Below are 26,205 nucleotides of genomic sequence, written 5' to 3'. Positions count from 1 at the left end.
CAAAAATTAGCGCACGTAATGATTATGAAAAAACTTTTGCGACACTGTTCTAACTAATGTCACAAACACGTCTCCACGTCAATAGACATTTGATAGACACCTTCCCAAAAATTTTAATTTTATTTTAGCGCCCTCTTTTTCCTATTAGGCGCCTTAATTTCAAATGAAAAATTCCACCAGTTTTCAATTTTATTGGTAAAGTTAGCGGCTGCCTCTCAAATACTCCATCTCCGTCTCTTTGCCTATATTCTCCCAATGTCTCAAACTCTCGGTCCTCTTACGGTCTCTCTCTCAGTGAGCTTGATTTGGACTGGTCTCTCTCAGGTTGGAATCTCGATTTCAAGTTCTATAGTCCCGATTTTGGTGTGCCTTTTAGTTTCCTAGGGTTTCTTTCTACGAATTTGTTCAATTAATTATTTTATTGATTTTCTGTGCCTTTTGATTTTTTATTTCATTCGCGTGTCCTGTTGTTTGGGATTAGAAAAATTGATTTTGATTGGTCTTGGTTGTTATTTTAGTTGTCGGGCTTTGTTTTTGGGTTCTCTGCATCTGCCGGTGACGAGCCTCACACTCACCACCACGGCTGCGGTTACGGCATCGGACACGGCCATGGCCACGAAGAGGAGAAATCTGGTCCTTGACACAACCATCAGAGACTGGGTTCTCATCTTCCTTACCGCTTCTTTTACAACTGCTGCCCCCACGCAGCCTTATTGTGATTTTATCTATTTGTTATTGGATAATGTAGCTTAATCTTTAACCGTTGGATTGATTTTAGAGGAAAAAGAAAAGAACAATTTTTTCATGCTTAAAAGTTAATTCCTTGTTTGTTGCTTAATGTTGATGATGATTGTATTTAACTGGCAGGGTTATGTTAAATTGGATACATAGTTTCACTATCAGGTTTGGGTTCCCCGTGTTGGTTTAAGGTATTGGTCGGCTTAAAGAAATCAAGGGACAACAGTTCAAAACTTTTGAAGGTATAGAGCCTCCAAATTTTTTTACTTTTTTTAGCTTTTGTTAACAAAATGAATCTGAAGCTGTAAAGTGACCAGCAATTGAAATCAAGTTAGGAAATTGGGTCAGAATTTGGAAATCTTAGATGAAGTGTATGAAGGTTTAGAATTTTACTTTATGCCATAGCTATCTTGCAATTAGCTTCTCTTATAAAAACTTGAAGGCATCACAATCCATGTTGCGGTCATAACATAGATGAGTTGTATTAGCGTTTTACTTAACAAACAAATACTTTTACCTGGTGATCCTGTGGAATTTTGCTTATATCTCTGGTTTTGCATTCTTCTTATTCAATGAATGGTATTTAGTTTGAATTTTGATAGCAATGAAGATTTGGTAATAAAGTTGAATGATGTTATTACATAGCAATTTTTCCCTTTTTTGATTCAGATGAAAACTCAGAACTGTTCTAAATATAATGGCCATTTCATGCTAGATGAGGACCAATGTCATTTATACATGAATGAGCACTTGTTACGCTGGTTTTTATGTTCCTAAGACTTTCTTTCACCCATTGCAGGCTAGAAAATTTACAGCATTTCAAAGGGATTGTAAGATTGCAAATAATGACCCAAGCTTATCATGTTACAAAGCAAGCTACAACTATATTGAGCTATCTTCACTCATGGAGCAAAGTACATGCTGATGTTAAAGCTCACCAACTCTGTATGGTAACAGAAGACGGATCAAGCAAAACAAATAGAGAGTCAACAAAAACTTGAGGCAAAGTTTCATTATATAAAGGTGAGACCAGCAGCTTCCACATCTGTCAGCTTGCTAGACTTCAACTTATTTTATATAGGATTCTACAAGTTTCTTCATAATCTTGGTGTGCTTATGCTACAGAACCATCACAAAACTAGGAGTGTCAAAACTTTGATTCATGTATAATCTTGGTGTGCTCGTTCTACAGAACCATCACGAAACTAGCTTGTAATCTGCTATTTCTTCTTGTCATTCTGTTGATACTGATGTCAAACATGTTTCACTATGGCAGGAAAATGGATTTTTAATTGTTCCTAAAGGTCAGGCACAGAATCAGGACCACGACCACGAGCCTCACACTCATTGGTGTATAATGTATACGACCATTCAACTAACTTTAAGTAAAACTATAGTGGTGCTTTCATAGTTTTGTCGTACTTGTATATGATAATACAATGCAAATTTTTCAATAATAATATGTTTCTAGTTTGTAAAATTAAATAGAATAATTTGTATCTGGCGTCAAATATGGCGCTCGAATTTTTTTTACACTTGGATATATTATTGTTGACTTACAAAACCTACGTGGCGTGCAGGCCGAGTAACTAATAAGCTAACTACGTTCTTCGGTTGAATGCGGGACGTGCCAACTCGTCGGCCGAGCTCGGCCGAAGAGTAAAATTTGTTGATGTTTGCGTTGAGCGCGTTGCTGATTTCTTTATCTTGCGACTGCGGCCGAGGAAGGAACAAATCCCGGCCTATGGATTCTCGAGCCTGAAGATAAGGTTGCTAGTTCTACGAAGTTCACAAATCGTCGGTGTTGGATTCGGTCACAGTGATTATATTCGTGAGAGTATAAGTACGTCGAATCGACACCAGACTGTACGGACACAAGTATTCAAAGGTGATGTATGTCTTGATGGTGAATGTGGTTCGGCAATCAGAATGCCAAACTCTGAAACTCACTTGTGAGTATCCAATCATAAAATCACTCGGCGTCCAATACGCCAAATGTCGTAGCTCGTAATACCTTACTTCGCCGAAAAGGCTAATAAGATGACCTCTGCCAATAAGGATTCGGAAACCCTTCTCGACCGAGACTTGGATAGGTAATCAGTCGGTCTTGACGTAGTGCTGTTTATCCAAACTGAAGATGCTCCTCGGTCGGCTGATTCTACGGCAACAGTGTTGTTTATCCAAATTGAAAACGTTCACTGGTTGCCTTCATAGTGCTGTTTATCCAAACTGAAGATGTGTCGGCAGAAAAAAGAAAATAAAAAATCTCAAGATGTTTGAGAGGTTTTGCGCAGAGCAATTGTGTGTTGAATTGGCCGTCCCCCAATTGTTGCATGATATCTTGTATTTATAGCACCAAATCATCCTTGAGATCGAGTCAAAATCATATCTGGATTGAGACTTCTTGTTCTGTTCCAACTCTACTTCGACCAATCCTACCCCTATTAGGACTTTGAATTCACCCCTTTTTTGAGGCTATATTCATTGTTGGTCGAGAATCCAAATTGCACTAGGACTTCTTCGACCCATTTGCTCATCCGAACTACTCCTTCTTGCAATAGGACTCGACCATCCTTGCTGAATGGCCCGAGATCACCAGGCAACCCATAGTATATTTGAAATAGCTTTGGGCCGAGCATAAACCCATACTCGGCCCAACAATATTATTTTGGGCCCAAACAATTATTAACGACGCTTTAAATAACGTCGTAATTTTGTCGCAAATAATATTTGCGACGGTCATTTTGTGTCGTAAATAGTTGTTAAACCATTTGCGACATAGGTTTGTTGCGACGCGTCCATTGCCGTCGCAAGGCCGTCGCCAAAAGCTTTTTACGACGTTTTAATCACTTTTTGCGACGCGTCCATTTTGTCGCAAAAGGGCCATTTTTTTTGTAGTGAGTCTAGGACGGGACACAAAAGTGGTCTGGCCTATTCTGAGTGACGTGGTTAATTAATCAAGGCCGAACGAGACGCTAGGAACACATTGGACCTTCAGATGTTACTAGAAATGTTGCCCAGGCATTGCTGCGGAATACAAATTGTATGAAACATTATGCATGAATGATATAAAAGATTATGTCATAAACAAAATTGTGAGATGCATACAAATTGCCCTCTTGTGTGCTCAAGAGTATGCTACTAACCGGCCAACCATGTCGTCGGTTGTTTTCCAAAACAACCTGCATTTTTATTGAGGAAGAATTGTACTAGTGGAGATCAATCAAGAAGTACTGAAGGTGACATGTACAGAAAAAGAAGCTTGCTAAAAAAAGACCTAGGATATCAAAAATGTTCCACAAGATATATATGTAATAGTAGTAGTTTGCAAAAGACAATATTAAGCGCATACAATTTGTTACTGTGTGAAGAAAGGGTGAACCAAATTTACCATACTTTGAAAATGAAGATTCTCCAAGCAAAGTGAACCTTTCTGTTGTTATTAAACACACAACAACCAAACTTTATCCCATATTAAGTTAAGTCGGTTGTATGAATCTTAGAACATTACAACACTCAGTTTTACTCCAAGTCTTTTGTTAGATAAACTTCTTGATGTTAGAACTCATAAAATTTAAATAAATAAATAAATAAACACTTCTTGTGGCTTTTTGGTTGATGCATGCATGCCTTCACACAAAAGCTTGGATTTCTTCAAATTTGGCGGACCTTTTAATTCCTAGTATTCCTAATTCAAGTATACGGTCAATCTCAGGCGTGTATATAAAAGGTGGAGATATGGAGCAATGTGCTTGTCTACGTACAGAAATCAATTCTTCGAAAAGAAGTACCAGCCATAAATTATTGGAATGAAACAATAAATGGTGTATAAATGGCCGTGTGTCTACAACTAGCCATAAATTATTAATTATAATGAAACAATAAACGGTGTATAAATGATCGTGTGTCTGCGTACATAAATCAACTAGTCATAAATTATTGGAATGAAACAATAAACAGTGTCTAAATGGCCGTGTGCAACTAGTTTAGAAAAATCAAACAGCTTCGTTTTAAGATCATCCATTGGCTAATTAACAAGTTTAGAATTCTCATGAAGTAAATAAAACTATGAGTTCTTCTGTGGCAGCTAATGAAGTCAGTATTATGTTGCTTTATCTTTCATGTTCCCATCTTGCATTTTTACCCTAGACACAATTGCCCAAAACCAACCCATAAGACGGCGAGGTATTGTCTCTAGCCGGAAAATCTTCGCAATCGGGTTCTTCAGCCCCAGAAGTTCTTCAGACTGCTATGTTGGAGTTTGGCATAACCAAATTCCAGAACAAACCATCGTTTGCGTTTCAAACGGGGACAACCGTATTAGCCATTAATAGAGATCATGGAGGCCTTGCCATTTATGTAAATGACCAAAATACCCCTCTCTGTCAAGATTTTAGGTTGTCGAGACCAAGAAAATATGCTAGAATATATGAATACATTCCAAACAAAAGTTTGGACCACTCTTTCATTTTTGGCACTGTCTTACTTTATCTTTTAATTTCTTTACTTGTCACTTGAAACTAAGGAAGCATGAATTCCTTATTGGCTTTTTACTTTTTAATATTATCTGCGGGATTGCCAGAGAGAAAGTAGAAAGAGCGGGAAGCCTTTTTTTTCTCTTTCTTTTTTTTTTTTTTTTTTTTTTTTAACTTTTTAAGTTTTTAAATATAATAACAAAAATTTTTTTTTTGTTATTTTAATCTTTCTATTTCACACTTTCATATTGACACTCAATACTATAATTTGGTGATATTACTCTTTACTTGTATGTAAGAGGTCTTAGGTTCGAAAAATGTTCCACAAGATATATGTAATAGTAGTAACTTGCAAAAGATAATATTAAGCGCATACAATTTGTTACTGTGTGAAGAAATGGTGAATCAAATTTACCATGCTTTGAAAATGAAGATTCTCACATCAAAGTGAACCTTGCTGATGTTAAATTAACAACAACCAAACTTTATCCTATTGAGTTGAGTCGACTGTATGAATCCTAGAATGTCACAGCACTCGATTTTACTCAAAGTCTTACGTTAGATAACCTTATTGATGTTAGAGCTCATAAAATTTAAGAAAAAAAGAAACGTGACTTTTTGTGGCTTTTTGGTTGATGCATGCATGCCACACAAAAGCTTGGACTTTTTCAAATTTGGCGGACCTTTTAAATCTTAGTATTCCTAATTCAAGTATGTTACGGTCAATCTCAGACGTGTATATAAAAGGTGAAGGATGGAGCAATGTCCATGTCTACGTATAGAAATCAAATCTCTGAAAAGAAGTACTAGCCATAAATTCTTGGAATAAAACAGTCGACGGTATATAAATAGCTGTGTGCAACTCGTTTAGAAAAATCAAACAACTTCATTTTAAGATCATCCATTGGCTAATTAACAAGTTTATTTATTTATTTATTTATTTTTGGCTAATTAACAAGTTTAGAATTCTCAAGAAGTAAATAAAAGTATGAGTTCTGCAGTGGCGGCTAATGAAGTCAGTATTGTGTTGCTTATCTTTCTTGTACTTCTCCCATCTTGCAATTTTACCCTAGCTGGAAAATATTTGCAATCGGATTCTTCAGCCCCAGAAATTCTTCAAAGTGCTATGTTGGAGTTTGGGATAACAAATTTCCAGAGCAAACCATCATCTGGGTTTCAAACAGGGACAACAGTATTAGCCATCAACAGAGATCATGGAGGCCTCTATGTAAATGACCAAAATATCCCTCTCTGTCAAGATTTTAGGTTGCTACGTTCGAGACGAAGAAAAGAATAACCTATGAATACGTTCCGAACAAAAGTTTGGACTACTCTTTCATGCACTATCTTATTTTTGCTTTTAATTTCTCTACTTGTCACTTGAAACTAAGGAAGCACGAATTCCTTATTAGCTTTTTCATTTTTAATTTTATCCGCGGGATTGCCAGAATGAAAGTAGAAACAGTGGGGAGCCTTCTTTTTTTTTTTTTTTTTTACTTGTTAGTTTAATTAGAATTGTTGGACTCGGTTATGTGTTATATTAGCACGTAACAGAAGTTTTTACAAAATTGTGACAAAATGCACACATTAATTTGCGACAACCATTTTGAAGGGCTGTATTTATCGATTTTCAATTTCAACGACCACCTTGATTGGTTGAGTCAATTTCAAAGACTATTTGTGATGAAAACCCGGCATGTAAATTCTTTTAGGTATGGAACTTGTGGAGAGAACGCGATGCCCTGGAAATAATTGAATCATCCTTGGGTGAATCGTACCCGTTAAAGAAGTTGTGAGATGCATCCAAATTGCTATCTTATGCGTGCAAGAGTATGCCACTCACCGGCCAACAATGTCGGCGATTGTTTTCATGCTAGTTAATGAAGCAGCGGCTCCTTCACCAAAACAACCAGCATGTTATTGCAGAGGAGACCCATCAGCCAATGCTGAAGGAGAAAATTCCGCAAATGACGTGTGACACATTCACAATGTCTATCGATCTACTTGATACAACGGGGGTGTGGTAATAATTAATGAAGTGGAAATTTCAAACTGCGGTGTATTATTGGGAGTCGCAGGTGAGTTCACTGTTGCATCAACGGATGGAAGTCGCGGGTAGGTTCACGTTGCATCAATGAAAAAAAAAAATATTAATAATTACAACTTACAAGATTACTTAATCAATATATTAATACATTTAGTAAGCAATCAGTAGTGCTTGGCAAACCTTTGTTCTGCAATAATGCATTTTGTGAAAGGTCTGCTGAATGTTTTAGTTCTTCAGCCCCTCATTCTCCAGCTCTGCTCTTCCTTGGACACCATAAAATTTGATCAACCCGTCCGAGACGGTGATTTCTTGGTGTCCAAGAATGAGACCTTTGTCCTGGGATTCTTTCGTCCCAAAATATCGACCAACCGCTATGTCGGAATTTGGTACAAGTTTTCGGAAGACATGGTTGTGTGGGTGGCCAACAGAGATAATCCCATCAACAGCAGCTCAGGAGTTCCTTCAATAGGTTCTGATGGAAACCTAGAGCTGCAAGCCAATACTAGCCAAGGCCTTCTTCCTCTGTGGTCAACAAATGTTTCGATATCATCAGCGAGCAACGATAATATTTTTGCGCAAATTCTTGATTCAGGGAACCTTGTTTTGGCTCAACAAGGCAGCCAGGATGTTTTTTGGCAGAGCACTGATCATCCTACAAATATTCTTCTTCAAAATATAAAAATGGGGTTGGACAGAAGAAGGCCTGGTTTGGTACTGAGGTGAATTTGAAAAAAGCTGGGAGCTGTTTTTGTGTTTGGTAAACATTCAACTTCAGTTTTTTTTCATAGTTTTGGGTGAAAAAACCCAAAAACAAGAAGTTGCAAAACCCAGCTTTGAAAAACCGGTTTTTTTTTCACATTTGTTTTACATAAAAGTTTACCAAACACTATAATATTGTTTTTTTTTTTTTTTTTTTCAAAAGTACTTTTACAAAAATTTTTACCAAACACTCTGCTGCTTATTCTCATAGTACAGCAGAATCAACTTTTTTTCAAAGCACAGCAATACCAAACCAGCCCGAAGTGGCATGCAGAATCAACTTTTTTTTTTCAAAACACAGCAATACCAAACCAGCCCGAAGTGGCATAAACCGGTTCCTCACGAGTTGGAACTCAGAAAATGATCCTGGGACGGGGAATGTTTCGTTGAGAATTGACCCGAATGGATCGCATCAGATGATCTTGTACAAGATTGAGGCTAAATTGTGGAGGTCAGGACAGTGGAACGGGATTAAATGGAGCGGGACACCTGCCGCGCAGCTGAAGGATGTGTTTAAGATCAATTTGTGAACAACAAAGATGAAATTACTTATCAGTGGACTGTTCTCGACCCTTCAGTTTACTCAGTGTACACAATAGATGGTTCGAGAACATTCAAGCTCCTAGTATGGCAGGGGCAGAAGCACCAGTGAGATTTGCTTTGGTTGGCGCCATTGGATGCCTGTGACAGCTATGGCAAGTGTGGTAAATTCGGCAATTGCAATCCTACTATCAATGGATTCAACTGCACATGCTACCCCGGATATGAACCAATATCACCACAGGATTGGGATTTGAAAGATGGGAGAGGCGGGTGCAAGAGGCAGCAGGGGTCACGGTCTATGTGCAGGAACGGCGAGGGGTTTGTGAAGATGGAAAATGTAAAGGTTTCAGACACGTCCTCCAAAAAATTGGAGAAGAATTTGAGCTTGGAAGCGTGCGAGGACGAGTGCTTGAAGAACTGCACGTGCTTGGCATATGTGATTAAAGATGTGACGAATGGAGGGACTGGATGCATGACATGGTATAGAGATTTGATTGATACTAAGCAGTTAACAGAAGGTGGGCAAGATTTGTACGTTCGTGCAGATGCAGTAGTTTTAGGTACCTTATTTTCCAAGAAATTGCCTCAACTACATGTTTCAACTTCATTAACATTCATGGCAATGGTGCATATATTTTTCTTCTTTTTTTCAGCTCAGTATAAAAACAAGACAGGAGGAGGGTATTTTTCGGGGAAAAGGCGACTGGCTATTATATTGGTAGTGTCAATTTCTGTCGCTTCATTGCTCATCCTTGCAGTTTTATGTTGGTTCAGGAAAAGGAGCATGAAAGGTATACGAAAAGTTTCCTCTTCTTTTGTCTTAAATTTGTTTTGCAGCTTTATTTCGGCTCAAGTTTCATTTTCTTTCGTCTTGGAAATTTTTATACCCTGAAATTTCAATGGAACTGAAACAGGGAGAGGAGGACAACCCAAATTTCTGAATGATCCCACTGCTTCTGGTGTATGAAGCTACGAAGATTTGCCAATAAAGGATGAGGTTGATGAGCACAGAGGAGAAACAGATTTACCTATTTTCGATTTAACCACCGTGGTTGCAGCCACAGAAAACTTCTCTTCTGCTAACATGCTTGGACATGGCGGCTTCGGCATGGTATATAAGGTACTTCCCCTAGAACATTTTGAGTATCTCAGCATTGTGTGGCTTCGGCATCTGTGTTGTCATTAAGATTTTCCAGTCTGCACCATGATTTCAGGGATGTCTAGCTGATGGACAGGAAATAGCTGTTAAAAGATTATCGAGAAATTCAGGACAAGGCGTAGATGAATTCAAGAACGAAGTAATGCTTATAGCAAAGCTTCAGCATAGAAATCTTGTGAGGCTTTTGGGTTTCTGCATACATAAAGAAGAGAGGATGCTAATCTATGAATACATGCCAAATCGTAGCTTGGACTTATAAATTTTTGGTGTGCCATCTTTACACACTGCTAATAAATACTTTCAGTTTCTGACATTAACCCTGAAATTAAGAAATCATAAACTTGTAGATAATAGAAGCTTTTATGTGTGGTGTTCAAGTAAAAACGGAAATTCGTTGTTAGATTGGAGAAAAAGGTTTCAAATTATCATTGGGATTGCTCGAGGCCTCCTATATCTTCATCAAGATTCGAGACTAAAAATAATTCACAGGGATTTGAAAGCGAGCAATGTTTGAGTTATACAATGGTGGTGAGTGTGCAGAAGGCCTTGCTTGTGTTCTTAGTGTGCTCGTGTGCTTGCTGCAATTCGTGGCTTGCTGTGCTATTAAGAATGGCTTCTCAAGGTTAGTGTTTTCATGGGGTTTTGATTCACATGATTATATTAGGTTTAACAGAGTATGCCACTGAGCTGCCAACAATGTCGGTGGTTGTTTTCATGCTACGTGATGAAGCAGCAGCTCTTTCACCAAAACAACCAGCATTTTTATTGGAGTTATATATAACAGTGTACTGAAGGATAAAATTCTGTAAATGATATGACATGTAGTAGCATGGAACCTCGCTAAAACTCTTAAGATATTCCGAAATGTTGTATGTCAAGCAACTATTGGTAGCTTGTAAAAGGTTATTAACCACAAAAATTTTGCTTCAAATAAGTAGGTTCCAATTTTCTTTCTAGTGCATTGACATGCGGGGCATGTCAGAATTATTGGTCTCGATTACGAAGTAATTGAAGAGAAATTATACTAGTCTAGTTAGCTAATTCTGCAAATTATGTGACAGGTACTATGGTGGGGGCTTAGCTAACAGAAAACTTGACGCAAAATCAAGCACAATGACGTTCTAGAATTCATACAACTAACTTCACTTAATAAGATAAGACTTTATTGTTGTTGTTGTTGTTTGTACTATGGTGGATGCTTGATCGCTAACAACCTTGGATTTGAAGGAAAATGATCCTCGCCAGATCCTATTCCTAAGGATTCCGTGATCTCACCTATTCATCTTACATTGTGCAGTAAAAAAATCATTTCAAAATTTAAAATTTAAGATTTAAAATTACATATGAATAATACCTAACGAAAACTGACCATACGATATACGATGAACGGATGAGATCACGGGATCCCCAAAATCCCTAGGAAAAGGACCCTTGCCGGATCATTTTCCGGATTTGAAATGTAAATCCGTCCACTACATATGACACATTCACATTTATTAGAGTTTAAGAATGAGATATTTGTGTTAGGCAAACTTCATGTCCAGGAGAGAAGATGTTGATTTGTGATGCTTTGCTTGCCAAATAAATAAAAGAAAAATGGGTAAAGTACAAAAAACTACCTCAACTATGGATCAAACGACACTTTCATACCTCATCTTTTAAAATTGACAATGTCATACCTCATCTTACGAATTTGTGACAATGTCATACCTTCCGTCAGTTTGTCTGTCATCTATTCCGCTAAGTAGTGACGTGGCTTAAAAAAATTAATTAAATATTAAAACCTAAAATTATAAAATCATTTAACAATTTTTTTTTTACATGGGGATCCACCCCTTATCCCCCTCACCTTTCTTCCATTCTCCCGTTTTCCCCCACCCCAAACCCAGATCCCATCCCTACCCGCTCCCGTCTTCCCCTAACCCACCCCCCAAACTCATCACCCTCAACCTTCTTCCCCATGACACGCCCCGACCCCGAGGTCCTAGGGACATCGAGATGGTCACGTGCTGGCCGACACCCGAAGGGTGACGAAAGCCATTTAATTTAAACAAAACTGAGAAATAAACTAAAGTACGCAATAAAGGCTAAAACACAAATAAAAGTTCAACTTCTAAGTATTGAAATTAGGTAAACACACAGCACGTCCAGAGCATAAGTCTAATACAGAGTACAAGCAGAACTAAGAATAGAGAAGTGCTATTACAATAGATGGCGAAGCGGAGCGAATATAACGCAAATCACTGGAAGGGGAACGCCTCGTAGCTCAGGTCGTATTCCTCGTTCCTAGGTCCTGAAGGGGGGCGCAAAACAAAGGTGAGTGGACCAAGTTTATATATACAATAATAATAAAACAGTTATCAACGTACTAACCCCCAAGTTTTATGAAAACACAATATATAATGATAAATATCGGTTTTCCGAAACCTAGCATGTTGTGCAATGCCTCAAATCATGATTCGCATAAAATAATAAACACTAGTGAATGTCCGATATAACACTTCAGGCCCCATGCCGGCTCCCCGTCTCTGAGCATACAGTCAGAGGAAAATACACTTCAGGCCCCTTGCCGGCTCCCCGTCTCTGAGCAGATAGTCAGAGGAAAACACATTCCAGGCCCTATGCCAACACCAAACCGTCGCCCGGGACGGACCGGATCTATCCGTACGTCCCATAGCGGAAATGACCACTAGGTAAGTACAAAACCAGTGAACATACATATATTGAAAATCAACTTCATAATATAAAGTCATCCATCATCTATACTATAAAGAAGTGTTCTAAACATGTTCTAAATATCATATCGTCATCCATCAGATATTCTATAAGAACATGGGTTATAGGAAAAATAGTAATAATTCAAACTAGCCTCAGTAAGCATGTTATCTCATAAAACGTTTCATAAAACATAATCATCAAATCATGCTTTTCATGTATGCATTTCTACTATTAAAACATGCATTTTTAGAAGGGGTTCACTCACCGTACACTGATGGTGCAAGCCGTACCAAACAGGAATAACGGAATCACCGCTAAGAATCGCACCTAAACACATAATTGATACTTTCAGTCAAACTCTACTTAAACGATTGAATTTGAGAAAACGGACATCGGAAACGGGTTTAGAACGTCGAAATTAGCCTAGGAGGGTCCCCGCACGAAAACTCAAAAGTCAACGGTCAAAGTCAACATTGATCGTTGACTAGTCAAAGTCAAAAGTCAACGTTGACCGTTGACCCAGTCAACGGTCACGGGTCAAGTCAACGGGTCAGGGTCATGGGTCACGGGTTAGGGTCAATGGGTTTGGGCTTTAGGGTTTGGGTTAGGATAATTGGGTTTAGGTTTTAGGTGGGCTGGGTTTGGGGTTGAAGCCACACGGCCCAAAGGCCCAATTACAAAGGGTGTTGGGTTTGCTAACTTGGCCCTAAGGCCTTTGGGGTTTTTGAAGAAGCAAAATAAAAATAAAATAAAAAAAAGAAACGGTTGGGCTTTTGGGCTAAAAACCGAAACGGCCTAAGGCCCGTGGGGGAATGGAGAACGGCCCGAAGGCCTGGGTGCGCCGGAGAAGGACACCAGAGCTTCCATAGCTCCGGCCAACTTCAAACACCCAAACGAGACCCCGATCTAGGTACCAAAATGAAGCACTAGACGAGATGAGTAGTTTTATACCTTTGGTTCACCGTGAAACGGCCTGTGGTGGCCGGAAAACCCCTCGGAAACCACAATCTCGCCGGAATTTTGGGTGTGCCTCCACCCGTGCCAAAAACACTCCAAAACCTTGAAATTATTGAACCTAAACTCAGTAAACACATTTAGGCACGTCTAACGTAAGAAAAAGGAAGAATTAAGGCTTACCTAACCGGAGAAATAACAAAACTCGCCGGAGGTGTTCGTATCCTCCCAGCGCCGCGAGCAGGGGAGAGAGAAAGAGAGAGAGGGATGCAGTTGAACGGCGACGATGGTGACTCTCCCTGAGCTGGTGCAACTGTGGGTGTGTGTGTGTGTCTTTCACGGGGAAGAAAAGGGAGAGAAATTGGGGAGTTTCGAAGGAAAGAAGAAGGTGTAGACAAAACAAAACAAAAGAAAGGAAAAGAAGAAAAAGAAAAAGAAGAAAGAAAGAAATGAGGGTCACGGCAGGGGGGGACAAAAGAGAAAAAAGGGAAGTGGGTTAGGGTGTTGCCACGTGGCAGCCTAGGGATAGGGTAACAATTTAAATTTTCAGATCTTGATTGGGTGACAAATTGAGGACTAAAGTGATAATTCTATAAATTTTTAGGGAGAATTACAGAACTATCCTTATAAGCAGGGGCGGGTGTAACACCCCACATGTCTCCCCTGAACTCATCACCCTTCTTCCCTATTTAAGTCCCCAATTTTTAATTTACTCAAACAAATCAAATCCCAATTGGAATTTCGCAAATTGGGTGTGCTCTGTTGCTACCCCTTTGACATGTCTGCCTTGTGCATCCATCCTTTTCTTTCTCCCTTGTTCAAATCCCAATTGGAATTTTGCAAGCTGGGTGTGCGCCGTGACGGCGTGCTCATGCGTCTATGGATTGCTGCATCGCAGTAGAGGAATTAGAGCGAGAAAGGCGCCGGACTCGCCGATCAAGGAGCTATTATTAATCCGATTCTTCGCTAAAAGCCTGAGCTTGGCCGCTGCAGATTGCTTCACGACAAGAGACGGCGATTGGAGGCCGTCAACACAGATCTTGATCGTCGGCTGAAGATCCTCCGACAAAATGCTCTCGATGATCTCGGTTGAGAAGTTCTCCCTCTGTAAAAACCCCTGGCATGGTTCCAGTTCTGGGGTAGCCTCAGATAATATAGAGGTCAGCGCGTTTCCGGCGACGGCAAGCTTGCGAGCCGTTTTAATTCTCCCGATATGTCGTTGCTACAGGCGGATAAATCACTGAAGGCTTGGGATAACTATAGGTACTCCTCGTCGGAAGACATAGACTTACTGGCGGAGCTGTGGGTGCGGAGGGTGAGCTCACCGAGGCGTATGTCGACGACCGAATCGGTCAGATTCTCGGAGACGAAGAGCTCTCGGCGTGGGTGCAGAGGACGAGGTTTGTGAAGTTTAGGGCTTGGAGCTTGCGGACAATGGCAGAGCCGACGAGGCTGCTGTTGCAATGTGAAAGGGAGAAAATAGAGAGAGAGAGGGGAGGGATGGTGGTTCTAGGCACGGCAAGGGAGAGCGAAGTAGGGATGGGATCTGGGTTTGGGGTGGGGGAAAACGGGAGTAGGGAAGAAAGGTGAGGGGGATAAGGGGTGGGTCCCCATGTAAAAAAAAAGTTAAATGATTTTATAATTTTAGTTTTTAATATTTAATTATTTTTTTAATATTTAATTATTTTTTTAAGCCACGTCACTACTTAACGGAATAGATGACAGACAAACTGACGGAAGGTATGACATTGTCACAAATTCGTAAGATGAGGTATGAAATTGTCAATTTTAAAAGATAAGGTATGAAAGTGTCGTTTGACCCATAGTTGAGGTAGTTTTTTGTACTTTACCCAAGAAAAATTAATGAAAATGACTTGAAAACTTTGAGTTTTAACAAAAAAGACAAAAAAGTGTTGTATGTAAATAGTACCAGGAGTGACATTTTAGAGTAAAAATATCAATTTTCGTTAAAGTAAACAATACCTTAAGTGTTTGATTAAAACTCCAATAAATAAATTCCAAGACTCGTCAAATTGGTTTACCTTTATTTTATTTTATTACGGATCGCTTTTACCATTGTGTCCATACTAATCACACGTAGCATATTTTACCATCTACTAGCACATTACGTGGTGTTGAATTTTATGACGAAAATGAAAGGTAAAATCATTCATTATATATTGTAATTCATTTATCAATTTTCCGACATATATATTTGCATTCTTCAACAGCGTGAACATCTCTCTCCCTAGCCACTATGGGTCGTACTCGGCCCCATTCGGAGCCAATTTGTCTTATCAATCTACTGAATACAACTGGTGTGGTCAGAATTGATGAACTGGAGCTTTCTAGCTAGGATCAGTTTGAGGGAATTGTTATGCCTCGTCCACATGTTTGCCTGGAAGTCGCGTGTAAGTTCACGTTGCATCAACGACTGGAAGTCGAGCGTATGCCCTTAAATTAGCGTTACTGAAACTCAATCAAAGAAAAAGAAAATCCAACCTTTCCTGCTTTTTGTTTCTGCATGTCAAAAGAAGCAGCCATTTTAGCACTTAAACTCCTCCATGAGAAAGCTAACAATGAATTCTACTGAATTCTTTTTTGTCAGTACTGTATTGCTCATCTTCCTTGTGATTCTTCCCTCTTCCATTTCGGTTACCCTAGACGCCATTACACCAAACCAACCCCTAAGAGAGGACGACGTTCTTCTCTCCCCCACTAAAATCTTTGCACTAGGGTTTTTTAAGCCAGGCAATTCTCGTAACCTTTACATCGGAGTTTGGTACAACAAAATTCCAATCAAAACCATTGTCTGGATTGCAAACAGAGAAAACCCCATAGTTCCTACTGCTGGAACTGGACTTCTAGCCATTCATGGAGATCATGGTGGCCTTGTTATTTATGGGGAGGACCAAAATAACCCTATCTGGTCGGCTAATCTCACCGTCTCTTCTCCAAACAATTCCGTGATAGCCAAGCTTTCGGATAAGGGAAATCTTGTTGTTGAAATTAATGGTGAAAAGGTGTGGCAAGGTTTTGATTATCCCACAGATACGGTGCTTCCTTCTATGAAAATTGGGCTGGACAGGCGGTCCGGGTTGAACCGGTTCCTCACATCTTGGAAATCCCAAGATGATCCAGGAATGGGCAACTGTTCGTACCGGATAGAGCCAAGTGAGAGTCCACAGGGATTCTTATACATGGGTCAGACTCCATTGTGGCGGACTGGACCTTGGACCGGTGAAAGATGGTCCGGGGTGCCTCAAATGGAAAATAGGATCTTCTTCAACGTTACTTTTGTGAACGATCAAGATGAGGTATCCATCATGTATAGTACTGTTTATGAATCAATCGTCGTAAAGATGGTCATCGATGAATCAGGAAACATTGAACGGTCCGCATGGCAAGATGAAGTGCATAAATGGGCCAAGCATTGGTCCGCGCCGGATGGGCAGTGTGATTTTTACGGGAAGTGTGGTCCGAATAGCATTTGTGACCCATACCCAAAATTTGCGGATAAATTTGAGTGCAATTGCTTACCTGGACACGAACCCAAGTTGCAACATGAGTGGTATTTGAGAAATTGGTCAGGCGGGTGCGTGAGGCAAAAAGGTTCATCCGTTTGCCAAAACGGGGAAGGGTTCGTGAAGTTGGAACGTCTGAAGTTGCCGAACACTTCTACGGCACGTGTGAACATGAGTATGAGTCGGGAAGCATGTCAGGAAGAATGCCTGAGAAATTGTTCTTGCACGGCATACGCAAATGCAGATGAAAGGCAGGGAGGGAGTGGCTGTATAACATGGCATGGGGACTTGATGGACACAAGGACTTATTTGGATACGGGTCAAGATTTATATGTGCGAGTTCATGCAAATGTTTCAGGTATATTTCCATTATCAATTTATCTTCTTTCTTCTCTTTTCCTAATCAATAATTCCCCTTACAACACCGAGGTTCCATTAAAAAAAAAAAAAAAAAAAAAATCTTCTTTATTTATTTCATTAAAAATTTTGAGAAATTATTATTTAGTTTGGTAGTTGCACGTTTGTTATCATTCTAAAAAAATCATTTGGCACTGGTCTCTTGCCAAATAATAAAAGTGAAATTGTTTCGTCAGGAGTGTAAGATGACTATTTTGGAGTACTAATTTTTTTTATAAAAAATTCAGAAATTTCTATAAATTAATACTAAAAATTCAGTTCTTTTGTTCATTGGAGCTTTTTACAAGGATTTTTAAACATGGAAATAAATGCTCGTATGTATATCTGCAGCTCAACATGAAAAGAAGTCAAACAGTTCTTTTGGCAAGAAGATGAAGCTGGGAGTTTCAGTAGCATGTGGTCTATTGTTCTTCCTCTTGTTTTCCCTTGCATGTTGGTTGGTAAAGAGGAAGAGAAAAGGTAAACAAAATTCCTTTTCATAGGTTGCCCTCTAATCATTCACAATTATGTAACTGGATATTGGTTTTAATTATTTAAGAACACAATATTATCTGTTTATGTACTTTTAACACAGGTAAGAGAAGTCAGGATAAATTTTTAGCATCAACCTCCTGGGAAGATTCTTCTGCTACAACAAATATTGATGAAAGTGGAATAAACTCTGAATTACCATTCTTTGAACTAAGTACCATAGTTAAGGCCACAAATAATTTCGCTTCCAACAACCAGCTTGGAACAGGTGGTTTCGGCTCTGTTTATAAGGTACGTAGTTGCCCTCAAATAATGTCTCAAGTCATAAATTAGACTTGGAATAGACATTTTTAAGATTTATTTTTTAGCCATCTGCGCTCCAAATCAATTATTTTATTATTTTTTCCTCTACCCACCCTTGTAGTTTAACAGAAGAACATAATGAATAAATCTTGCAGAGAAAGAAAGAGAATCAAGAAGAGAGAGGGAGCAAGATTTAGAGAGAGAGAGAGAGAGAGAGAGAGATTTTAGACAGAAAAAAGTGAATCTTTGCTAATCGTTTCAGAAAAAATACAAGGTAGTGTTCCATAAGGATATATATCCAAACCATATTGCTTACAAGCTAAGCTAACATTTAGCTCACAGGTTATTGACACTTGCAAACAATAGGATTATAAGACCATTACAGTTAACAAAAATCAAGAGACCCGTCCAGTAAAGACTGGAAAGGCTGACTCAAAAATATATTTCATTAAATTTCAAACCCAATCAACAATCGATAAGTGATGGGAACTATCTTGTTTCTACTTTTCACAATTATCCCACACGGTGCTGCGGGTTTTGAAACTGTATAAAACACGTAGAAAGTTTTAAATCTATATATGAGAAGCCATACTACTTATATATATGTGGAAATCTATTCACAAACCTATTGTTAAGCCATAATACTTATATATAAGTGATGGTTGCATGGTATTAATCTTCTACACAAAAAAAGTAAGTGTTTCCCACCCTAGGAAATTGTTAAGCACCTATCAAACTAATTGATTGGAAACTAAAGAGCCAATGACACTAAAGCAGCAGATTAGTGAATAGATTAGCGAATTGTTAATTATGATTTGTTTTGGGTCCAAAGAAATTTGTTAGGTGATGGTGAATCAATATGAAAGTAAACAATGCTGATTTCAAAATGGATACTGAAGAGCTATTCATTGAATGAAGTAACTCTTAAATCTGTTAAATTACAGCAGTTTTAGTGAGACGTAAACAAAACAATTCTCTTCTCTATGCATGAGAGTATGACAAAGTTTAAAAATTCGAACATTGAGATATAATAGCTTGTATAAACGATGTTCAAAACATGAAAACTGACGACTAATTAAAGATATTTTACTTGTAGGTTTCTGAAAACAAATTCAATAAAAAAACATAAAATTAATAACCACCTAGAAATTAATCGACGATTTATACAAAACTCAGAAAAATTAACTAAAATTCATATAAAATTACATAAAAAATCTCATAAATTAAATGATTATTCAGATAAAATGGAATCACATCAAAAGAAAATTTAAATGAACAACACTCCAAAAACAAAAAAATCGAAACGAAGAATTCTACAAAAACATGAAAAACTTAATAAAACCCAATTTAAACGAAGAACTCCATCTGAAGCAAATTTCACATGCAATAGTTCTAGAAGATGCCTAAGATGACAAGGAGTCATTTGAGACCATCGACTCAACCCCAATCACAAAATCAAAGAGGACAAAATGAGCAAACAAAAAAAATGAGGAAGTACCTACCTTGAGCTTGAAGGAGAGAGAAGGAAGAACGACGGTGCCCTTCTTTTGCAGAATTTTGCCGATGTTGTTTCCGGCCGTCGCCGCCAGCGCTAGGAAGATCGACTCTCACATCCCAAGAAATTCAACATACCGTAAGACGCTTTCTGACGGCCAAATTCATCGACAACGGAGGCGGTTGTCGACCGTCACTGTACCACCATTTCGCGCCCGCCATGTTTGTGGCTTTCAACCGTCACTACTTGGTTTGTGGGCTTCACATCGGGAGATACGGGGAGCGGAGAGAAAAGAAGAGCAGAGGAAGATGAAAGATTGTGGGTTTTCCAGTAGAGAAGGAGAGAGAGGAGGGATGAGAGATGACAGGAGAACGCACGCGTGGGAGAGAAAGAGGAAGAGAGGTGAGAGGAGAGCGCGTCTAACCAAATTCCCTATCCGCCCCAAACCCTCCGGACAAAATTGTGGGCAATTTGGTCAACAAACAAAATAGTGGCAGAGTTGTAAATGGAATGAAATCCGGGGAAAACACTGTTCATTTGAACAGTTCAATTGAAAACTTTACTTTAGACTAAAGTAATAATTCAAAATACTGTGATCTTTTGTTATTTCAATCGCGTATCTCATTCACTTGAAGTAGTCAAAGCATTTTTATGTATATGCATTGAGTTTTACTCCTTTGTTAATGTATAAATGCAATTTCAAGGGAAGGATATATACAGAGCTAGGAATATGTTGGTAAGTTTCTTGAAAGATGAGTGCACTATAAGTTGAATTTGGATTATAAATTCAGGGTGTGCTTGATAATGGAAAGGAGATAGCAGTGAAAAGACTAGCCAAGAATTCTGGCCAAGGAATTGGAGAGTTTAAGAATGAAGTTGTGCTGCTTTCAAAGCTCCAACACAGGAACCTTGTGAGGATCATAGGTTGCTGCATTCAAGATGAAGAGAAGATGCTGATCTATGAATACTTGCCAAACAAAAGTCTTGACTTTTTCATTTTCGGTATGTCTTTCTTTTACTTTTGTTCTTCTTTTTATACAAGCAATATTGTGGAAAGGAAATCGAGCTCAGGGCCTCAAGTGCAGGATTGAATGCTCTTAACTCAACTCAGTTACATGCACCTTTCTTTTCACTTGTGTATCTAAAATTGTGGGTTAAAAACCTTGAAACAAGCAAGAATACAATCTAATTTACTTTGCTTACTTTTTTCCCTTACAAAGCAAAAGAGGCGTTCTTGGATTGGACAAGACGCTTTGAGATAATCTGTGGGATTGCTAGAGGGATCTTATATCTTCATCAGGATTCGAGATTAAGAATCATCCATAGAGATCTAAAGGCCAGCAATGTTCTGTTGGATTCTGCTATGAACCCCAAGATTTCAGATTTTGGTATGGCTAGGATATTTGGAGCTGAACAAATTGAAGCAAATACAAACCGTGTGGTTGGGACATAGTAAGTTTCATTCAAAACTGAAAGTACACCTGTTTTTGTTGAATAATACAGAAAGAAGCTGTGATAATTAATCAATTTTATTTTGTTGCTTCAGCGGTTATATGTCACCAGAGTACGCAATGGAAGGACTTTTTTCAGTAAAGTCTGACGTATATAGCTTCGGCGTTTTACTACTAGAAATTGTTACTGGCAGAAAGAACATTGGCTACTACCACGATAGTCCTTACTCAAGTTTAGTTGGACATGTAAGCATAACATTAAGACATTACCAAACTTCTCTTCGTCTGCTTTTATAACTTGATGATTAATTTGTAAATGGTTTTTAGGTTTGGGACTTGTGGAAGGAAAATAGAGCCTTGGAAATCATTGATTCATCTCTCGGAGAATCATACCCTGTCAACAAAGTTCTAAGATGTATTCACATTGCCCTCTTATGCGTGCAAGAACAAGCGAAGGATCGTCCACTCATGTCAGCAGTGGTTTTCATGTTGGGTAATGATGCAGCAATTCCTTCACCAAAGCAACCTGGATTTTTGTTGAACAGAGGTTATCATACTGGTGGAAACCCATCATCCAATACTGATGGAGCTTACTCTGTAAATGACATGACCTATACAGAAGCAGAAGGTCGCTAAGGAGAGAACCAGACGTATACTCGGACAAACTATATTATTCAATTGAGAATCACATGATGAGTGAGATAAAAAGAGAGGATATACCCTGATTTCCCTCAATAATTTGCCTTATAACTAGGGATCTAAGTTCTATATTAATTTGCAACACTCATCATTTGTCTTGTTGTAAATACACGTTATAAAATATATGCCCTATAATTGGGGATCTAAGTTTTATATCTGCTATACTCATAATACGTCTTGCTGTAAATACAAGTTATAAATTATTTGCAACATTCATTATCAATCCGACCAGGCTACATAAAAGTACTTTTCGACCGCCAAAGACATGTAGGAAGGTTGACAACTTTATGACACAAGGTTTTAGGAGCAAGCCTACTCAGACACTAATCATGCCACATGTCAACCCGCAATCAAAAGAAAAAGACTAGGATGGGACACAAAGGTGGTCCGACCTGTTCTGAGTGACGTGGTTAATTAATCAAGGCCAAGCGGGACGCTGGGAACACATTGGACCTTTGGATGTTACTAGAAATGTTGCCTGGGCGTTGCTGCGGGAATACAAATTGTATGAAACATTATGTATGAATGATATAAAAGATTATGTCATAAACAAAATTGTGAGATGCATACAATTGTCCTCTTGTGTGCTCAAGAGTATGCTACTGACCGGCCAACCATATCGTCGGTTGTTTTCCAAAACAGCCTGCATTTTTATTGAGGATGAATTGTACTAGTGGAGATCAATCAACAAGTACTGAAGGTGATTGAGCAATGTGCATGTCTACGGTCAATCTCAGGCGTGTATATAAAAGGTGGAGATGAAGCAATGTGCATGTCTACATACATAAATCAATTCTCTGAAAAGAAGTACTAGCCATAAATTATTGGAGTGAAACAATAAACGGTGTCTAAATGGCCATGTGTCTACGTACAGAAATCAATTCTCTGAAAAGAAGTTCAACTAGCCATAAATTATTAATTAGAATGAAACAATAAACGGTGTATAAATGGTCGTGTGTCTACGTACAAAAATCAACTAGTCATAAATTATTGGAATGAAACAATAAACAATGTCTAAATGACCGTGTGCAACTAGTTTAGAAAAATCAAACAGCGTCGTTTTAAGATCATCCATTGGCTAATTAACAAGTTTAGAATTCTCATGAAGTAAATAAAACTATGAGTTCTACTGTGGCAGCTAATGAAGTCAGTATTATGTTGCTTTATCTTTCATGTACTTCTCCCATCTTGCATTTTTACCCTAGATACAATTACCCAAAACCAACCCATAAGACGGCGAGGTAGTAGTCTCTAGCCGGAAAATCTTCGCAATCGGGGTTTTCAGCCCCAGAAGTTCTTCAAACTGCTATGTTGAAGTTTGGCATAACAAAATTACAGAGCAAACCATCGTTTGGGTTTCAAACGGGGACAACCATATTAGCCATTAACAGAGATCATAGAGGCCTTGCCATCTATATAAATGATCAAAATACCCCTCTCTGTCAAGATTTTAGGTTGCTCCGTTCGAGACGAAGAAAAGATGTTATAATCTATGAATACATTCCGAACAAAATTTTGGACTACTCTTTCATTTTTGGCACTATCTTATTTTTGCTTCTAATTTCTTTACTTGTCACTTGAAACTAAGGAAGCACAAATTCCTTATTGGCTTTTTACTTTTTGATATTATGACGGGATTGCCAGAGAGAAAGTAGAAAGAGCGGGGAGCCTTTTTTTCTCTTTCTTTTACTTTTTTTTTTTTTTTTTACTTTTTAAGTTTTTAAATATAAAAACAAAAATGTTTTTTATAATTTTAATCTTTCTATTTCACACTCTCATATTGACACCTAGTACTATGGTTTGGTGATATTACTCTTTACTTGTAAGTAAGAGGTATTAGATTCGAAAATGTTCCACAAGATATATGTAATGGTAGTAGCTTGCAAAAGATAACATTAAGCGCATACAATTTGTTACTGTGTGAAGAAAGGGTGAACCAAATTTACCATGCTTTGAAAATGAAGATTCTCACAGCAAAGTGAACCTTGCTGATGTTAAATAAACAACAACCAAGCTTTATTCTATTAAGTGGAGTCGATTGTATGAATCTTAGAATGTCACAACATTCGGTTTTACTCAAAGTCTTCCGTTAGATAACCTTATTGATGTCAGAGCTCATAAAATTTAAGAAAAACAGAAACGTGACTTCTTGTGGCTTTTTGGTTGATGCATGCATGCCACACAAAAGCTTGGACTTTTTAAAATTTGGTGGACCTTTTAAATCCTAGTATTCCTAATTCAAGTATGTTACGGTCAATCTCAGGCGTGTATATAAAAGGTGGAGGATGAAGTAATGTGCATGTCTACTTATAGAAATCAATTCTCTGAAAAGAAGTACTAGCCATAAATTCTTGGAATGAAACAGTCAACGGTATATAAATAGTTGTGTGCAACTCGTTTAGAAAAATCAAATAGCTTCATTTTAAGATCATCCATTGGCTAATTAACAAGTTTATTTTATTTTATTTTTTATTTTTTATTTTTGGCTAATTAACAAGTTTAGAATTCTCAAGAAGTAAATAAAAGTATGAGTTCTACAGTGGCGGCTAATGAAGTCAGTATTGTATTGCTTATCTTTCTTGTACTTCTCCCATCTTGCAATTTTACCCTAGCTGGAAAATATTCGCAATTGGATTCTTCAGCCCCAGAAATTCTTCAAAACTGCTATGTTGGAGTTTGGGATAACAAAATTCCAGTGCAAACCATCATTTGGGTTTCAAACAGGGACAACCGTATTAGCCATTAACGGAGATCATGGAGGCCTCTATGTAAATGACCAAAATATCCCTCTATGTCAAGATTTTAGGTTGCTGCGTTCGAGACGAAGAAAAGACACTATAACCTATGAATACGTTCCGAACATAAGTTTGGACTACTCCTTCATGCACTATCTTATTTTTGCTTTTAATTTCTCTACTTGTCACTTGAAACTAAGGAAGCACGAATTCCTTATTAGCTTTTTAATTTTTAATATTATCCGTGGGATTGCCAGAGTGAAAGTAGAAACAGCGAGGAGCCTTTTTTTTTTTTTTTTTTTGTTTTTTTTTTTTAACTTGTTATTTTAATTAGAATTGTTGGACTCAGTTATGTGTTATATTAGCACATAATAAAAGTTTTTACAAAATTGTGACAAAATGAACACATTAATTTGCGACAACCATTTTGAAGGGTTGCATTTATCGATTTTCAATTTCAACGACCACCTTGATTGGGCGAGTCAATTTCAGAGACTATTTGTGATAAAAACCCGGCATGTAAATTCTTTTAGGTAGGAACTTGTGGAGAGAACGCAATGCCCTAGAAATAATTGATTCATCCCTAGGTGAATTGTACCTGTCGAAGAACTTGTGAGATGCATCCAAATTGCTATGGATAAATTAAAATTAGACGCCTCATTTTAGATTTTTCTAAATTAAACATCTGTTACTTTTCAACTTTTGATTAAAGTGTTTTTACTTTTAATTAAACTTTATATTCCAGGTATATTCTTAATTTAAGTATTTTATAAATTCTTTTAAATCCATTTCTATGTAAAAAAAAAAAATGCACTCAATAATATTCATTAATTTATTGCTATTTTTATGGAATCTCATCCCTTCCTCAATTTAAGGATTCAATTATATCTACTGGGGTTCAAGATTAATTGGATGAAATATAGTTTTTCCAATTTCCAACTCAACATTTTATATAAATTATAAAAAAACAAGAGTTCGTTTATAATTAAAATTGAGATGTAGACTAGACTGCCTAATTTCATGCAACTGAAAATAAGTTTGAATTTTTTAACAACTACTTATAGTAGAAACGTGAACTAAGAGTTTTCACATTTTTATTTTTATTTAAAATGAGTCCTTATTCCAATAATTAATTATTAAGAGTTGACAAAATATTTTTTAGTGCAATGTTTTAATGTGAAAAGTTATCTTTTTTTTGGGTTACACAACTTACACATAACGTACCAAGTTTTGTACGTACCAAAATAAGGATAATACAACGTACTAATAACTTGGTACGTACTAAATCAAGAATTGCATAACGTACCAAAAACAATATTTTATAACGTACCAAAATACTAATACGTACCCATATTAAATTTATATAACGTACCAATAACGTACCAAATGACTGGTACGTTATATTTAATATATCTGTTTGGTACGTTATATTTAATATGTGTGCATGTTATATTTCATAATTGTATGTTAATATGATGTTTATGTGTTTTTAGAATTTAAAACAGCAAATTATTTGAATAAGAAAAATTCATTTTGAACAAATTATGATAAGATAAGATAGGATGTTTGAGGTGATTTTAGAATATTTGTGATATTATTTTCTGAACTAGTTGGTTAATTAAATACAATAAAAATCTTAATTTTTAATTAAAAATTAGTAGAAGAATGTTTGATCAAAAGTTTAAAAGTTATAGATGTTTGATTAACAAAATTCAAA

The 26,205-nt window shown here is 37.6% G+C and overlaps 1 protein-coding gene, 1 long non-coding RNA gene and 1 pseudogene across 3 annotated transcripts; all 3 read left to right on the top strand.

Annotated features, from left to right (window-relative positions):
* The first annotated feature begins 154 nt into the window (after nucleotides 1-154).
* LOC137723183 (uncharacterized) lies at nucleotides 155-2,273 on the top strand. Its single transcript, XR_011066867.2, has 4 exons — nucleotides 155-324; nucleotides 519-980; nucleotides 1,538-1,761; nucleotides 2,015-2,273. It is a non-coding gene; the product is annotated as an uncharacterized LOC137723183 (long non-coding RNA).
* A 5,075-nt stretch (nucleotides 2,274-7,348) lies between these two features.
* On the top strand, nucleotides 7,349-10,235 carry LOC148696532 (G-type lectin S-receptor-like serine/threonine-protein kinase At1g11410; annotated as a pseudogene). Its single transcript, XR_015962211.1, has 6 exons — nucleotides 7,349-7,961; nucleotides 8,342-9,122; nucleotides 9,216-9,353; nucleotides 9,477-9,682; nucleotides 9,777-9,987; nucleotides 10,069-10,235. The product of XR_015962211.1 is annotated as a G-type lectin S-receptor-like serine/threonine-protein kinase At1g11410 (transcript).
* Nucleotides 10,236-15,830: 5,595 nt separating this feature from the next.
* Nucleotides 15,831-21,921, top strand: LOC137726681 (G-type lectin S-receptor-like serine/threonine-protein kinase At1g11410). The gene is made up of 7 exons (XM_088693644.1): nucleotides 15,831-17,275; nucleotides 17,665-17,793; nucleotides 17,909-18,096; nucleotides 20,395-20,605; nucleotides 20,824-21,055; nucleotides 21,150-21,300; nucleotides 21,382-21,921. The coding sequence occupies exons 1-7, from the start codon at nucleotides 15,958-15,960 to the stop codon at nucleotides 21,688-21,690; spliced, it is 2,538 nt and encodes an 845-aa protein (XP_088549770.1). The 5' UTR covers nucleotides 15,831-15,957; the 3' UTR covers nucleotides 21,691-21,921.
* Nucleotides 21,922-26,205: the final 4,284 nt, after the last annotated feature.

Source organism: Pyrus communis, chromosome 5, assembly GCF_041283825.1.
Source record: "Pyrus communis isolate YQ-2024b chromosome 5, ASM4128382v1, whole genome shotgun sequence".
In the NCBI taxonomy this organism is placed as follows: domain Eukaryota; kingdom Viridiplantae; phylum Streptophyta; class Magnoliopsida; order Rosales; family Rosaceae; genus Pyrus; species Pyrus communis.
This window is presented reverse-complemented; position numbering and strand designations above follow the sequence as displayed.

Excerpts from the sequence above, each read along its gene's own strand:
- LOC137726681 (XM_088693644.1), top strand. The coding sequence starts at position 15,958 with ATGAGAAAGCTAACAATGAATTCTACTGAATTCTTTTTTGTCAGTACT. Across the intron at positions 17,794-17,908 it reads GGTAAAGAGGAAGAGAAAAG|GTAAGAGAAGTCAGGATAAA; the intron begins GTAAACAAAATT and ends CTTTTAACACAG. Across the intron at positions 21,056-21,149 it reads AACCGTGTGGTTGGGACATA|CGGTTATATGTCACCAGAGT; the intron begins GTAAGTTTCATT and ends TTGTTGCTTCAG.